At 33.1% G+C, this 16031-nt stretch overlaps 1 protein-coding gene across 5 annotated transcripts in view; it reads right to left on the bottom strand.

The window, feature by feature from the left end:
* The window catches only part of LOC144957286 (protein wntless homolog), a 35696-nt gene extending 19680 nt beyond the window's left edge, over nucleotides 1-16016 (bottom strand). For 2 of the 5 annotated variants that reach the window (XM_078888414.1, XM_078888397.1), the window contains exons 1-13: nucleotides 15810-16015; nucleotides 15197-15342; nucleotides 14295-14448; nucleotides 13921-14057; nucleotides 12289-12441; nucleotides 10509-10645; nucleotides 10137-10177; nucleotides 9257-9384; nucleotides 7991-8088; nucleotides 7302-7365; nucleotides 6277-6420; nucleotides 5725-5878; nucleotides 4194-4277 (exon numbers count right to left, since the gene is read on the bottom strand). In XM_078888414.1, the coding sequence (XP_078744540.1) occupies nucleotides 4194-4277; nucleotides 5725-5878; nucleotides 6277-6420; nucleotides 7302-7365; nucleotides 7991-8088; nucleotides 9257-9384; nucleotides 10137-10177; nucleotides 10509-10645; nucleotides 12289-12441; nucleotides 13921-14057; nucleotides 14295-14448; nucleotides 15197-15342; nucleotides 15810-15915 (1546 nt within the window). In that variant the 5' untranslated portion in view covers nucleotides 15916-16015. Of the gene's footprint in view, nucleotides 1-1127; nucleotides 1211-3415; nucleotides 3530-4193; nucleotides 4278-5724; nucleotides 5879-6276; nucleotides 6421-7301; nucleotides 7366-7990; nucleotides 8089-9256; nucleotides 9385-10136; nucleotides 10178-10508; nucleotides 10646-12288; nucleotides 12442-13920; nucleotides 14058-14294; nucleotides 14449-15196; nucleotides 15343-15809 lie in introns of those variants that run through there. The other 3 variants (XM_078888404.1, XM_078888424.1, XM_078888388.1) reach the window with 3 other exon arrangements.
* Between the last annotated feature and the right edge of the window lie 15 nt (nucleotides 16017-16031).

A 16031-nucleotide genomic window follows, 5' to 3' on the forward strand; every position in this document is an offset into this window, starting at 1 on the left:
TGTTTGCTTGTCTCTTGTCACCAAGATAAGAATCCGGACCAAGATTCGATAAATCTGTTTCTAAAAATAGATTATAATTCGTATATCTTGTTCATTCCTCAGTTCATCAACTTTCACACAATTTTATATTAGGTTTTCATTACTATAAAAATCCATATAATGCTCTAGAATTTTAGAGAAAATTTCGGAAAGATATAGTGCCTCACTATTGAAATATATCGATGAAAACACTGGTACCCCTATTGTACTTTTTTCAGGCGGTCACCTTATTGACCAACGTAAAAATTTAGGCATAACTCTTCTTACTGTGGTGTTTAACAAATAACTTCAATACTATGATTTACAATTATATATCCTTGACGGTTGGGTTGACAACCTTAAAGTAAAATCAGAAAAGTGAATGTGCTAGAGGTCAAATCAATAGGGGACCGGATTTTGGTCTCCCTATTGGTAAAGTACTGTAAAATGAACTAATAGGGGTACCAAAAGTCTCCCTATCCGGTATTAATACATATATATATATATATATATATATATATATATATATATATATATATATATTGAAAATGGTTTGAAATATATAGCAACAGGAATACCATAAAAATAAGCTACTCGTGTATGCGCAACATAGAACAAATAATTTCAAGCCACAACAAAAAAATATTAATAAACCACCGACAAGAGCAAAACCCACCCACCAGAAAATGCAACTGCAGAAATAAAGAACATTGCCCCCTAAACAAACAATGTTTAGAATCAAGTTCAATTTACCAAACCGCAGTCACCGAAACTAAAACAAACAAGCAAGAAAAATATGTAGGACTAACGGAAAATAATTTCAAAACAAGATACAACCTCCACACTTCAACATTTAGAAACACTAACAAAAAAACATCCACAAAACTCAGCGAACATATTTGGAAATTAAAAGACAACAAACTAGACCAAAACGTTTCATGGAAAATTATATCTAAAGCAACAGGATACACACCAACATCAAAACAATGTAGCTTATGCCTGGAAGAGAAATATACTATAATCAAACACCCTCATGAAGCCACACTCAACACGAAAAATGAGATGTACAATACTTGTCCATACCGACGGAAGTACTTACTAATTAACTACAAACTGGAACCACTTCAGCAAACAACAACAGACAACAAACCAAACTCATGTAACACACAGTCCTGACAATGGCTGAAAAGGCCTGAAACATCGATGTAGACTGACTCCAACATTGTGGTAAATATTAATATATATATATATATATATATATATATATATATATATATATATATATATATATATATATATATATATATATATATATATATATATATATATATATATATATATATATATATATATATATCCCTTTCTCTCTCTCTCCCACACATACACAAACAAACAAACAAAAACACACACACACACATATATATATATATATATATATATATATATATATATATATATATATATATATATATACAGTAGAATTACTTTAAACCGAAATTTTGGGGACCTTCTAAACCATTTCGGTTTAAAGACATTTTGGTTTAAAGCAAGTTCCCGTTTTGCAATGTTTTTCAAGGGTAGTAACTATTTAAGGAATTTGCTCATTTAATCATATCATGGGTTTCCCGTTAAATGGAGTTGTTGAATAAATGCAGGCTTCATTACCATTAATTTTTTTTTTTTTTTTGTGTGTGTGTGTGTTTTAAAAATATTTTTGGGGTTTTTTGTTTTCAATTCAAAACTGTTGAAAGAGTTGAGTTCGGGATGCCGTGTATTCAACATATCTCCATCTTTATCAACTTTTTTTTCATCGACTTACATAGTATTTTGATTTTAAACTGAAACGTGTAAGCACAGTGCTTTCTTTTAGACATCTTTTAGTAAAATGCAAAGCTGAAATAAGATCGAAAGTTCTTGTGAGATAATTGATAATGAATGATGCGCAGCTACTCAGAGATGAAGTGAAATGGAAATGAAAAGGCGTGTCAATGCTAAGCTGTCTACTACACGTCTCTCTTTTGTTGAATTGCCATTAGGTTCAAAGGCCTAATTACATAGAACCTCACCCCCCCCCCACCCCTCACACACACACATTTAAACAAAGTGGAAATGAAATGGCATGTCAATGGTAAGTTGTCTACCACCCTCCTCCTTATTGTCGTGTTGAAAAGTTCCAAAGCATCAACACACGAGCGAGAACATCTCGCTTTCGTGATTCTACATCCCAACTCCCCCTCTTTCCTCATTTTTCGCCTGCCAGTCACCCGCTGTCTTCCTTTTCCAGTCTGTGGGATTGTGGTGTTGACCAAGCCCAAGTGCAGTAATTGAAGTGTTTGCCTACCCCCCACCCCCCACCCCACCCATCACCCTCATCTTAAACTTACGCTCTTTGTTTAATATCGCCGGGCATTATTTTATTACATGTGTCCACCTTCCCGACTTTTGGAAGAAAAATAGAGAGAGAAAAAAGGAAGGTGCTCTCAAGTTGTTTCGGTTTAAAGAAAGTCCTGCTTAGAAGTATTTCGGTTCATCGTAAGAATTAGTACAAAGATAATGAAGAAACTAGTACAATTTCTTAAATTCTTTGCAGTTTAAGGTATTTTTCGGTTTCGCTTCTTTCGGTTTAAAGTAATTTTATTGTATATACATTTCTTTATGACATGGTTACTATTTGTCCTTTGTCCCTTCGTTAAGTCGTGTCTGTATCGCGAATGCTTAAAATGATCACCCTTAATTAATCATATATTGATCATTGTATCATAATAATTACAAACTATACAAGTTTTCTTTTTTACCCACAAAGTACTGAAACAATATTATAACCTGGGAAGTATATCTCAAATATATGCAACCGAAATGTGAAACGACTCTGACTTTTTTCGAGTGTTCTTTATTGACCATGTTTGTAACTAGTGGACTAAAAGTCAGTATAATTGTGTTCATATAATATTAAGCTAAACTCATGTGACCACCTGTTGAATATAACTTGTGTGAAGAATCCATATGCCTCTGAATCAGCAATGATCAAAGTGTAACAAATCGGACAGCTGCACCGAGATATTATTGCATATCATCAAAGAACTAAGAGTGACGCACAACTTGTGAGGGAATGAATGAAAGGTTACTTTATTCCTCCATTGGTTAGAGCAAGATTTGAGAGTTTCTATCATTTTGTTTGCTTATAATAATGCAATCAATAAATTAAATTTAACAAACTATAATCGAAATTGTGCTGATATCAAAATACAAATTATCTCAAAGAAAGAAATTCTAATGATAGAGTGTTTGGTACCAAAATACAGATCAAAGTTTTCTCAATGTGTTGCCAATTTGTTTAAGTTGGTAAAATCGACTGTGGTTGTGCAAAAGCGATTGTAATTTAACCAGATATCAGTAACAAATCTGTTAAGTATCACGGGAGATAACCCGTTGCACTGGTCGGGAATTTGATGGAGTGAATGACCTCTTGACCGTGGCGCAGGTAGAGAACTAAAAGCTCACCTAGTCAACACTGTGAACAGAATATATAGAGCAAAATCGTACTGTCAGAAATCCGACAATAGTCGGAAGATTTACAGGCCTGTACTTTATACTTTATCATCAATGCTGCAAACTAGGAAGTCAAAGTTAACTCATTTAATCTGGATTGAATACAAGCGAATCTGAAAGCCAAATAATGGCTGTGATAAGTCATTTGCTTTTGGATTGGAAAGGTTTAGGGTTTAAATCCCACAATAAACATCATTCACATTTAAAAAATGATGTTTAATAATCCAATTCAAGCAGATTTTTCAAAAATTCCCGGCATTCAATTTGAAAGTTGATTTTTTTTTTCTCGTTTAAAGGAAATTGAACTCCAATTAATATTTGCCCAACAAGATAAAGTTTTGAAATATAGACCAAAAAAAAAACCCTCAATAAATCAGATAAATTTTACAAGCCAAGTGTATATTCCAGGAAAGAACAGTCAGCCAAGAAAGAAAAACAGTTTGAAATAAAACAAAGCAATTCAACAAAACTCTAAAGAACATCATATAACAGAAGGATATAGAAAACTAAAAGGAATGCCATTATGAAGAAGTAGCTCACTTATCCAGTAAAGCGCTAAGCTAGGTAAATTTTGTTTTGCTAAAGGCATTAAAATCTTATAATTTTAAAAAATAGGATTTTCCTACCTGGTTCATCAGAGTAGTTTTTGTGAGATGGTGCATACAAGCACAACATAGCAATGACATAAATATTCCACATACCATAGACGCCTGAAAATGAAAAGCAATGATGAAGTCAAAAAAATTGTTTTACCAAAGTGACTGGTCCTTGGGAAGCAAGAAAAATGGGGATATAGGGATACAGAAACAAAGGACAAAAATCTTTCTCACAGTCACATAGCAATGCGTTGATTTTATCTTTCTTTGTGTGGCTGTGGGTGTGGTTACAACAAGGGACCTCCTGTCCCTTCGATGACTTTGTTGTAACCAAGGTGTACTGTATCATGCTCTATAATATGCATTATAAGAATTGTTATCATTGATTGATGTCTTGCTTAGGGTAACAAGACAAGTGGTCAGGTTCTATGGCTTTGCTGTAGACAGACAAAAATTGGGGGAACTGTGATCATTTAGAAATAAATCTGTGACAAAATGTCGTTTTTGTAAATACTCCAATACTAATTTATTTGGAAAAACTAAGGGAAAAAATCGGTTTCATCAGTTTCTCTGAGTTAAATAATTAAAAATAAACCAAAACCGATGATCTAGCATCAAATTTATAGTAGTTATAACCTTTTAAAGTGTCGAAAAAGTGTGCACAAGGTTGATACTCTGTTCACATTTTTTATACCTTGAGAAACTATTTCTGCTGTTCTATTTGGAGGTATATCACAAGTTTTTGATTTATTTTACATTATTCAAATGATACAAATTGATGACAACAATTTTTTCCCTTTTTAAAAAAAAACACCATATTATTGGAGTATTTTTGTGGCAAAAGTTACAAAAACAACCTTTTTGACATAGAATCATATACAAAGGATGACAACTGCGGGAATTGATCACAGTTTCTCAATTTTTGTTTATCCAGAACAAGACTATAGAGCCTGACCACTTGTTTTGTCACCCTAAGCAAGACATCAATCATTCCCTATAATGCATATGATACTTTGTCCAACCCCCCTCCCCCTAAATAATATAAATGCTTCTCCTCCTATTCTCCTCCACACCATGCAAGTCAATGCTTTCAGTTCTATGTCACGCATACATACATACATACATACATACATACATACATACATACATACATACATACATACAAACATACATACCTATATACAAAAAACATACCTAAAATATACATACATACATAATACATACATACATACATACATACAGGCATACATACACATATATACAAAAAACATTCATACATACAAATATACAGACTATAATACAAACGTATGTATACATAATATATAATTTACACTCACTCATATACACAAAAAACAAATGCATAAAATATACAGTGTCAATGATCACTGACAAGGTAAATAAATAAGGGTGGTTGAGTAGAAGATCATACAAAAATACTCCCCCCCCCCCTCTCAAAAAAAAAGCAATAAAAAAGCTGTCCTTTTACTTATAACTCTGTAAACACAATGAATAAAAAAAAATAATTCTTGCATAAATCTTACGATAAGAAACAAATACAAACCTGTAAGGAAAGCACTGGTATGTTCCAGGCTGATTCCCTCATCACCCCATTGCCACTGCCCTTCACTGACTTGTCCAATGATGAAAAATATTACCGTCATGGCTGCACACAGCAAAGTCACCACCATCAGAAATTTGAATCGATAGATAATACCCTTGATATAGAGAAGAAAAATAAACAAACCAATAACAAACTATCATGTCTGCACTACAAATAGATAAAGCACTAATACTAATATACTACAAACTTTAGATTATTAAGAATATGTTTTCACTGGTTAAAATAATAAAAGAATAAACTCTGGTATGTAAAAAAAGCCAACAACAATTTAAAAAAAAAAAACACAAAAAAAAAAACAACAAAAAAACCAACCAAACAAACTGAAAACAAAAAAAATCCAAACAAAAAAATAAAACAACACATAACACACGAACAACGTTTTTAGTCTAACAAACACAACACTTGGGCTACTCAAAAAAAGTGTATATAAACAAAAAAAAAAGAACCTTATAACACTTTTTTCCTTAGGCAAATGTTCTTTGAACAACTTACAGAGTAATATTGACGTCTTCGGCTACTCATTGATATTAGTGTACTGCGTTTGGAGCTGATGTTCCTGAACACTTTGAATATGAGATAGCACAGGAAGATGAAGTACAGGCATGCTGCAACTGCAGCTACAATAATGAAACCAAGCTATTGACATGGTCAAGGAAGATATACACAAATTCATTATCATGTAATATTTTGCAGGCAGGGATGATTTTTTAAAATTAGATTTTTTGTGGATTCAAAGCCGATTTATTTATGCTTGTGTCTATTGCCATCCTGAATGAGCTACTGGTCCTATGGCAGTGACAAGGTATCTGCGTCTGTTAGATGTTACTGAAAGTATTATTTTGATGACAATACATCCAAAGGGTTGCACCAACTGTTATAATTTCACAGAAACTAGGACCAACTTCAGCTATATGAGCCCTGCCTATGACTGAAGGAGTACATGAACTTTCAATTCGGGCCTTCTGGGTAACACTGAGAAGGAATGAGGACCTGCCAACCTTTTGAAACTGAAATCAGGAGACCCACCCACTAAGATCAGAAATTCTTAAACTATCTTTTGTTTATTGGCAAGTTTGTTAAACTATCATCAGGAAATGAAATGGATGCTTCAATTTATTAAACGAAGGCAGATAATAAATTGTGAGGACTATTCTTAAATTCAAGCCTCAATTTTATTTCCTATTGTTATTTATTTCTTCCAGTGTTAAACAGCAACATGTTCATTAAACTATCATCTGAAGATTATTTTGAATGACAAGGTTAGTGAAAAGAACCTCCATTTATGACAACCATAACAGTGGGAGCCGCAAAGAATGAATTTAAATTAAGGCAATGATAAAGATCTATTGTCATTAATTGCATGCATTCTCAGAAGAGGAAAAAATCAGGACTTAAGCTTTTAAAAAACTTACAATCTCTTATTATTTTGTTTGATTAAATTCCGAAAAAGGAAAAAACATTTTTTTTGTTGATTTGGATTGTGCAACTAACAGCTGAAATGATGATGGAAAGGATACACCAGCAGCAGCACCAGATTCAGAAGACCAGATACTGTAGAAAGGGTTTGTAAGCTGAGTTCCTCTGAAAAATACAAAAATATATCATATCATTATCTAAAACATCTTTTTAGAAATGTACGTATTATAAATCTAAGATATATAATCATTTATAAATATAATGATATTATTATTATCATTATTACTATTATTATTATTTTTTTCTTTTTAAAATTATCATTATAAAATTTCAAACTAAACTTTTAAGTTAGAACTATCATAAATAAAAAATGCAGTTCATCACAGTTTAAAAATCTATCGCCATTCTCCTCCATAAAACACATTAATCTAATCCACGTTTCACATCTTTAGTCTTTACAACAAAGATTCACTCAGACTCATTACACCAGTTTGAGTTGATGGGTCACACACTGTGCATTCCATACAACAAAGGCTAATTTGCTTGACATGGAAAATATCTATTTAACAATCAGCAGAGATGGCATATGATTATTGGAAAATAAACAACTTAAAATGAGGGGAAGCATCACACCTAAAACGAACCTTGTAAATAAACCAAAAAAAAAAATAAATTAATAAATAAACATCTCTATTAACTCTCCCCTTTCCTTGGCAACTGTGTGGGACTTTGTTGCATCAATTTCAAAAATAATATTTTGAAAGCGTACTTTCTGGGGTTTCAAACCAACCTTTCACACATGTCGAAGATGAAAAGGGCAACACAGGCTGCAATGACAATGGCCATTTCCTTCCAATATGCTGACAACTTATTTCTCTCCAATTGGTCCTTGAAACAAAGGAATAGACAAGACAAGTTTTACAGAATAAGACAAGATATGATTGAACTTATATATCTGATCATTGAAATTTACAATGGGCTTTGTTAATACCTTTACAACCACACACACACACACACACATACATACACACAGACACACACATTCTCTCTCTGTCTCTCACACACACACGCACACACCAAACATTTTCAAACATCTTCCATTTCACTTTTTACATCTTACAATATATCTCAAAGATGCTCACTCACTCCACCCCTTATCCACCTCAACTTACACACAGACTGAGTTGACTGAAATACAAAGCACAATTTCACACATCCTAGTTTCTAATTTAATCCCATACTGTAACAATCTATAGCATTAAACAGACAATTGCTTGCTACCCATTTGATAGAAAAGAAGTCTACCACAAATCACTCTCTGCCATATCTAATAAATCTAACTACGCAATCATTTCTCGGAGGACAGGGGGTCAATAAAACTTTTGACTGCACCTGGCATCAAAACGATCCCTTAGCATGTGAAGAGAGTGCTCTCCTGCTGAGCTTAAAAATCAAAATGGTTGGAAAATTACTAGGCTATAAGGGCATTATTGTTAAATGCACTTTCGTGTTTAGGAAATTATATATTTATCTAACTATCATGTTGGGTTTACCTAATTTTTTAAAGCCAAATTAATTCATTTTTTTTTTTAAGTGAGAATTTATCTCCTCTTGTAACTCTTGGAACAAGACTAATCCAGCTCAATTATTATTTTCATTTTAAAACTGTCAAAAGTGATAATCTACGCAATACAGATGTTATTCTTTCTTTCTTTCTTTAAAACAATGCGTGTAAAAAAAATAATCATAGTATACTATAATATAGTGGTTCCTACAGATGTTGACCCTGATAGCTGGACCTTCGACAATAGGGTGATCAATTTAGCCACATTTTGTCAATACATTTGCTAGATCTGCAGAGATGAACTATTAATGTAGTTATGGGTTAACAGATAGACAAAAAATATTGAACTGACTAGATATCTAACAATGCAAAATAGGAGCTCTAAACATTATGCTATCTTTGCTTGCAATCGAAATTGGCTGGTCCAATAATTTACAAACTACAAGGCACTCGGACATATATACCTTTAAATATGTAAAAATATATTCATACCATCGTGTGCTCTCCAACAAAAATCAACCAGAAGGATAAAAGCATAGCGTAGAAGGCACCATCTCGGATGTCATTAAGAAGCATCATAAACGGCATATTGATGAACAAAGTCAACCACTCAATTGGACCTGGCAGAATTATTTTTAACTCTTTAAATCATTAACATTCAAGTCGACACAAAAATATAAAGTTATTAGTTATTCTGAAATACTAAAAAAGAAATTGTTTTTATCTGTTTATTTGACTTTAAAAACTGATATATTTCTATGATTATTACATATCATCATCATCTTTATTATTATTAATAACATTATTATTGTGTGGCTTTGTTCTCTTGTGATATGATACTCGCTTCCAAACCAGTGGATCCCATGTTTGAGTTTTTGGAAAAGACTCTTTCGTTAATCAAATTCTTTAACTGTACTCAGGTATAAAATGAGAACCTGGCCATTAACCACAGTGCCTCTACTAGAAAAAAATTGTAACATCCTATGACAGGTATCATGTCTCATCCTACATGTCATGTTACTGTTGAGTAGGGACCCCTTGTCAAGCACTTTGAGCACCATTAGTGGCCATTGCTCTATATAAATCCTATTTTTCCCCTATATGATCATAATTCTTCTTCTTCTTCTTACTATCATTATGATTATTCGATTCAGATTCTTGTATCTTATCTCTGAATCTTATCTCTGCAAATCACAGATAGGCTCTTCTTTAAACTAAGACATCTTTCAAAATTTCATAGAAAGGTGCAGTCAAACCAATGAGATAAATCAATCCATATAATTTTATGTCTATTCCTAACAAATGAAAGAAAACCACCACCAACAACATTAACAACAAAACAGGAACAGTAAAACAATGAAAAACCACTTACAATTCATAATTGTCAGGATGATGCCTAAAGAGAACAACGTTCTGAGAAAGGAAAAGAATGAACAAGATAAATATGTTTTACAGTCTTAAAATTTGCATATGATAACATAACTTACATGTATAATTCACTGTGCAATGTATCAGAGAGTAATAAAAATGTAAGAAATATTTTTGATGACACAATAATGACACAACACAACTGAACATCTAATTTCTCAGAAATCCTATTGTTTGTGTCAATATGAATGTATACTCGAATGAAACAATCAATGTAACTTCGACAACTGTTAGCAAAATTATATCATACTTACACAAAATCATGAATTATTGGACCCAAAATGAAATCTTTAATGGTAATATGTAACAAATTTACCTCTCCATCAGGTTAGTATTCCGACCTTGAAGAATGATTCGACGCCAGAACCAAATAAGAACAAGCAAAACTGTTGGGAACATGATAGTCTTGATAGACAGCCATACTTTGGTAAAACCGCCATTTTGGTGGATGGTCTGAAAAAAATGTTTAAAATAGATGTTTTCAAACAGTTATTGCTTCCAGACAAATTTGTGAGGTGCTTTCGCAGACTAAAAAGTGGGAAAAGGACCTTATTCAGAGAGAAGAAGAAAAAAAAATCATAAAAAATAAATCCTGCAACCAACATTAAACACAAAAGTCTACATTTTCTTTATATAAATCTGAATCTTTAAAAATAAATTCTTAGTCTACCTACAATGCAAGCTTCCCCTTCGTTTTATAAAGACAAATCGTTGATTTAAAGTGCTATAGAGTGGATAATAGAGTGCTGCTGAGTTTGAGCCTGCTGATAAACGCAAAATTATTTGTTTAATCTAAATACCTGTCAGCACCCGTGAAAGCCTTTTCTCTTTAATTAGATTTTTATCTTATAATTAATTAATTGTCAAAATTATGTGCATCTGCACAATCAGGGAACTTGAAAATGTAAAGTCACATCATTTGCTTATTGTTTTGTTTTTATTTTATTTTTAAGGGTTTTACAGCGATTGCAACACATTTAAGTCATATCAGCGCCAGTGAAAAGGAAGAAAATTGGACATTAAAAACATTCTAGATGTACAATTAAAAGGACTTGAGGAAAAAAGTAAGACAATGGGAAATGGTTCAAATAGGGAATGGATGTAGATTCCAAGAGCACACTCTAAGTACTTAGTTTGAGATCACCTAAATGTCTCACCCAGACACCAGCACAAGATTCCACTAAGAGGAGTACACTCAAATGTTTATAAATCATATATTAAAATTTTTTAAAAATCACAGTACATAACAGAGAGATGATTTACAAGGAAAAAATTAATCTCACAAAACTATAATATACCTTTGACTTTTTCCCTTCCAGCCAAGGACTCTGGCCAGAGTCAGGACACAAATAAGTAATCTCATTCCAAGACAAAGACAGAAAGCAATTGGAAAACAGAAAAAGGGGTAGAGAAGACACAGGAAGTACCTCCCTGCCTACTATGGGAGGTCGGGAACCCCACCTAGACATTATTTACTTAAAATCAAGAACAAAGCATCTCTACAGCTCTATATTGCCGAAAACCATCAGTTATCATTTGAATTTGCAAATTTCCATGTTGTAAAAAAAATATTAAAAAGGTAGTTTATGTTATTTTGCGACATGTTTGTTATTTCTTAACCTGGGAAACCAAATCATGTATTGTATTTACAGGAGCATGGAAAAAAAAAATTCCACCCCTGAAAACTTAGATCCAAATTTTTCCCAACCCTGAAATTGAAAAACTATGAATATTTAACATTTAAGATGTGATATAACCCGGAATGTGATGCTGTGAAATTTTGTCAACTCAGAATTACAGGCTGGGCCCGGAGGTCTGGCACCCATATACAGGAGACACAGTAAATTCTTTGATAATTTTTTCCCCCCTTATCACTCTTCCAACCCCCAAACTGTTGAAAATGATACAGTAATGTGATACAATTTACACTGTGAATACATTTTTCTTTTTCAGATTAAAAAAACTTGAGCTTTATATCAGATTAAATCCTATGTCACCTTATCGAAAATGAGGTATTGTAAGTTTAGACATGACATATATAACTTCTAAAAAAAACAAGCTAATAAATCACAATGCCTCCTTTTCATATAACTTACAACAATGTGGATGTCTTCTACTTGGCCCAGTTTGTTGACATCAGAGTTTGGTCTTACCGGCAGGCGAATGTTAACCAAGTAATAATCATAGTGAACACTTCCTAGCTCAAAGAAGGGAATTATGTCACAATGGTAGAGGTAACCTTCAATACGCTGAAAAGAAAAATGGATAGCATCAAACTCAGAAATTTTTATCTAGAATGTTAGATGAAGTATTTTTTAAAAATCAAAAAAATCTTGAGCTTTTATACAGCGCAATATCCACTAAACATGCTCAAAGCGCTTTACAAATGGTCCCTGATCAACAGCAACACATAACATGTAGTTTGTTTGTTTGTTGTTAAGGGTTTTACGACGCTTGCAACACATTTAGGTTATATATCAGCGCCAGTAAAAAGGAAGAAAATGGGATAGTAAAAAGTTCTAGAATTACAATTAAAAACACCCAAGAAAAAGTAAGACAAAGGGGAATTGAGAACAAATAGGGATCAGATGTAGATTCCAAGAGCATACCACCAATGTACTTCGTTTGAAATCACCTACAAGTCTCATCCAGACACAAGCACAAAATCCAACAAAGAGGAACACACTCAAATGCTTACATTATACATTCAAAATAAAAATAATAATACATAACAGAGAGATGATTTACAAGGAAAAAAATATCATCTCCCAAAACAATAACTATGCATTTGACTGTTTCCCTCCCAGCTAGGATTCCGGCCAGTGCCAGGAGAAAACCAAGTAATCTCATTCCGAGACAAAGACAGAAAGCATGTTGGATAACAGATATAAGGGGATAGAAGACACAGTATGTACCTCCCTGCCCGCTATGGGAGGTCAGGATCCCCACCCAGATAACATGTAGAATGAGACATGAAGTCTGTTAAGCAATATTACAGAGACATGCTGTTAATGGAAGGAACTCATTTTAAATCTGAGGACGGTGAGAGAATGTGAGTAAAGAGCCTTTTCCAAGTACTCAACTATGTGCCGAACAAGGCTCAAACACAGGACCTTTCACTCCGAAAGTGTCATACCACAAGACGACCACATGGCCTCACAAATAGACAATTTTAACAAAATGGGGCTCAGGAGTATGGTTTTCACTTCGTTACCAAACGGTACCTGGTTTGAATCCCAACCTCCACTGTTCTTGTGTCACTTTTGACATTGGGCGCTGGTCTGTCTCAGCTGATGTCATAATCTTAAGACTGTAACCAAAAGTTATGCAATTAACCCCCATTTCTCAAAGTACAACACAAGATATGACTGATTATTTTACTAAATCACAAAACAGCCTCAGATTTATTTGAGAAAAATGTTTGACAGCAATTTTTTTTAAATACCAAAATAATGGAATGCTCATCCATAGAAGACAACTTCACTAAAGGATAGAAAAAAATATTGCAAAATACATCCCTCCAGTATCCTGCCTCACCAATCCTAAATTTAAAAACTTAAAAACCGTTTTAAAAAAACACCTCAAATAGGATTTCATTACCGTTTTCCTTTCCTGCAATATTTTGGCCCATATAAGGGGTGCCATGCACTGCCCAACACAATAATCATGTAAGGACATTTACAATTCACTATATCATAGTGAAAAATTTAGATTTAAAAAACTCTTACTTCACTGTCCTCTATGGTACAATCTAAAGTTCTGTGCTCAGTGGAAGACGCTAATAGCTTCCATCCATTTTCACCATCCTCTTTGTCTCTACAATACAAACTGGCTTCCAGTTCCATTTTGGGATGCTTTTCTTCAGCTGAAAGTTAAATTATGATCAAATAACATTAACAGTTCAAAAAAAGGGAAAAAAAAAATAATCTAATGTTCATTTGTGGAGGTCACATAAATGTGTCTCAATAAAATTTAAGGCCTAAAATGTAGTGGGAAAACGTATCCAGTTTGCTTTAATTATGTAAAAAAGGAAAAAGCACTCGAAAATAAAATATTGAAATTTGCATTGAGATTCAGTATTCAAAATAAAATTCAATCTTACGGTATCTATACTTGTCGCTGTAAGCTACATCAACTTGAATGACAGCAATGAGATTTTGGAACCAACGTGACATATCTAAATCTTCAATTCTTGGCAGGGGAAACATTTGGGAGAACACAATCATGTTAGAGCTGATATGCTCACGTACGATTATCTGTTAGAATATAAATATATGAAAAAAAGGTAGATGAAAAAATATAGAAAATAATAAAAATAGGCTTTACTATATAACAGCATTACATTAAGCAGGGTTCAAAATAACCCATAACCACATTTCTGAAAGGATTTACCATTGAAAAATCATTTATGCCTTATACTTCGAATTCTAAACCATGACAACATGATCATTTAGTCAAATGGGTGTGGTCAATTTGAAAATTCATTTCTGAATTTTCTGCCTTGATAATCTAGAGGATGCTCGATTATCAATGAATGTCATTCACCTAACTCAAGAAATGATTGACCCTTTAAAAGGCACTGCAAATTTTCACTATCAACAAATTCTTTTTTTTTCTAAATGCAAATTAACAGCTAGACCATATTTATATAAGGAAAAAAGAAGGCCTATGGATCACGAGCATAATCAAGTTTCTTTCTATTTGATGCTAACTAAAAATTGCTGGAAATTCTATTTCAAAGAATATTCCAAAAGATCGAACATGGATCCAGCTTCTCATTCATATCTGTATGGACAGAGGATTATTTTAAAAAATAGCTTCACATTAGATCCATGCCTGTCTGCGCATAAGTTGAGTCTGTGTTCTACAGAGTGAGCTGCCGATACTAATTTCACTCATCATCGAATTTAAGATTAATTAAACGAATAAATTCTATATTATGAGAATAAGTCTAACGTGTCCTTTATAAATTTTAGATATCTCGACATCATGACTGAAACCTACATCATCATGGAAATCAGGAACTGATTTGCATTTCCTTTTTTCACTTCCACGAGGTACCATGGGCTCCATTTGCCCTAGTTGCCACATTTCATCCTTGTCGTAACATTTCACAGCAATTGAGTCGCTGACATTGTTAGGTGCAGGTGCTGAGGACATGAAAAATAAATCTAAGATTAGCTGAAACATTAAGTATTTGTTTACAAAAAAGAAATAACCATTGTAGAGTCAAGTTTTAGCTTCCTCTAGAATCAATATCAGCTGAAAAATAAAAACAAAGAAAAAAAAGTTTCAAAAAATGTTATGATCATATCAGGGAATTTTAAAAACAAATCTTTCAGTCACAGCCTGAACTGAAGTCGACATAACTCTAGACTCTAGTCTCTAGACGTCTTTTGGATTGAAGCAACCATTACTTTTACTGCTAGGCTATTTGATCTTATACTAAGGTTGGGATCATATACCATATGAGAGAATAGCAAGGAGTCGTTCACTGTTGATGAATGAATGTTAACTATTTAGATAACAATATCATTTAAAAAGAAAAAATAGACGTCTCGGCCCCGACCTCAGGAAATAGTGAACAAAGGGAAAACACAAATTCCTTTACTCTCACCGATTAAACCTCCGACCAGGAAAAAAACGACTAAAAGGAGAGACAAAAAACTACTTAAAATGAGTAGCTTTTTAGTGCTAAGGATCTCCAGTACAACACCAGCCATTTTGATTGTCTGGATAAATTACAAGAGTTTTTATTGCTTCCTTAGCCAGTCAAGTGAATCAAGTTTCAGCCTTTGGCCTTCCTTGTTTTTATCTTTGCTCTTCCGTTCTCCTTTTG

The sequence above is a fragment of the Berghia stephanieae genome, chromosome 1 (genome assembly GCF_034508935.2).
Source record: "Berghia stephanieae isolate SIO BIC M18660-M18661 chromosome 1, UCSD_Bste_1.3, whole genome shotgun sequence".
In the NCBI taxonomy this organism is placed as follows: domain Eukaryota; kingdom Metazoa; phylum Mollusca; class Gastropoda; order Nudibranchia; family Aeolidiidae; genus Berghia; species Berghia stephanieae.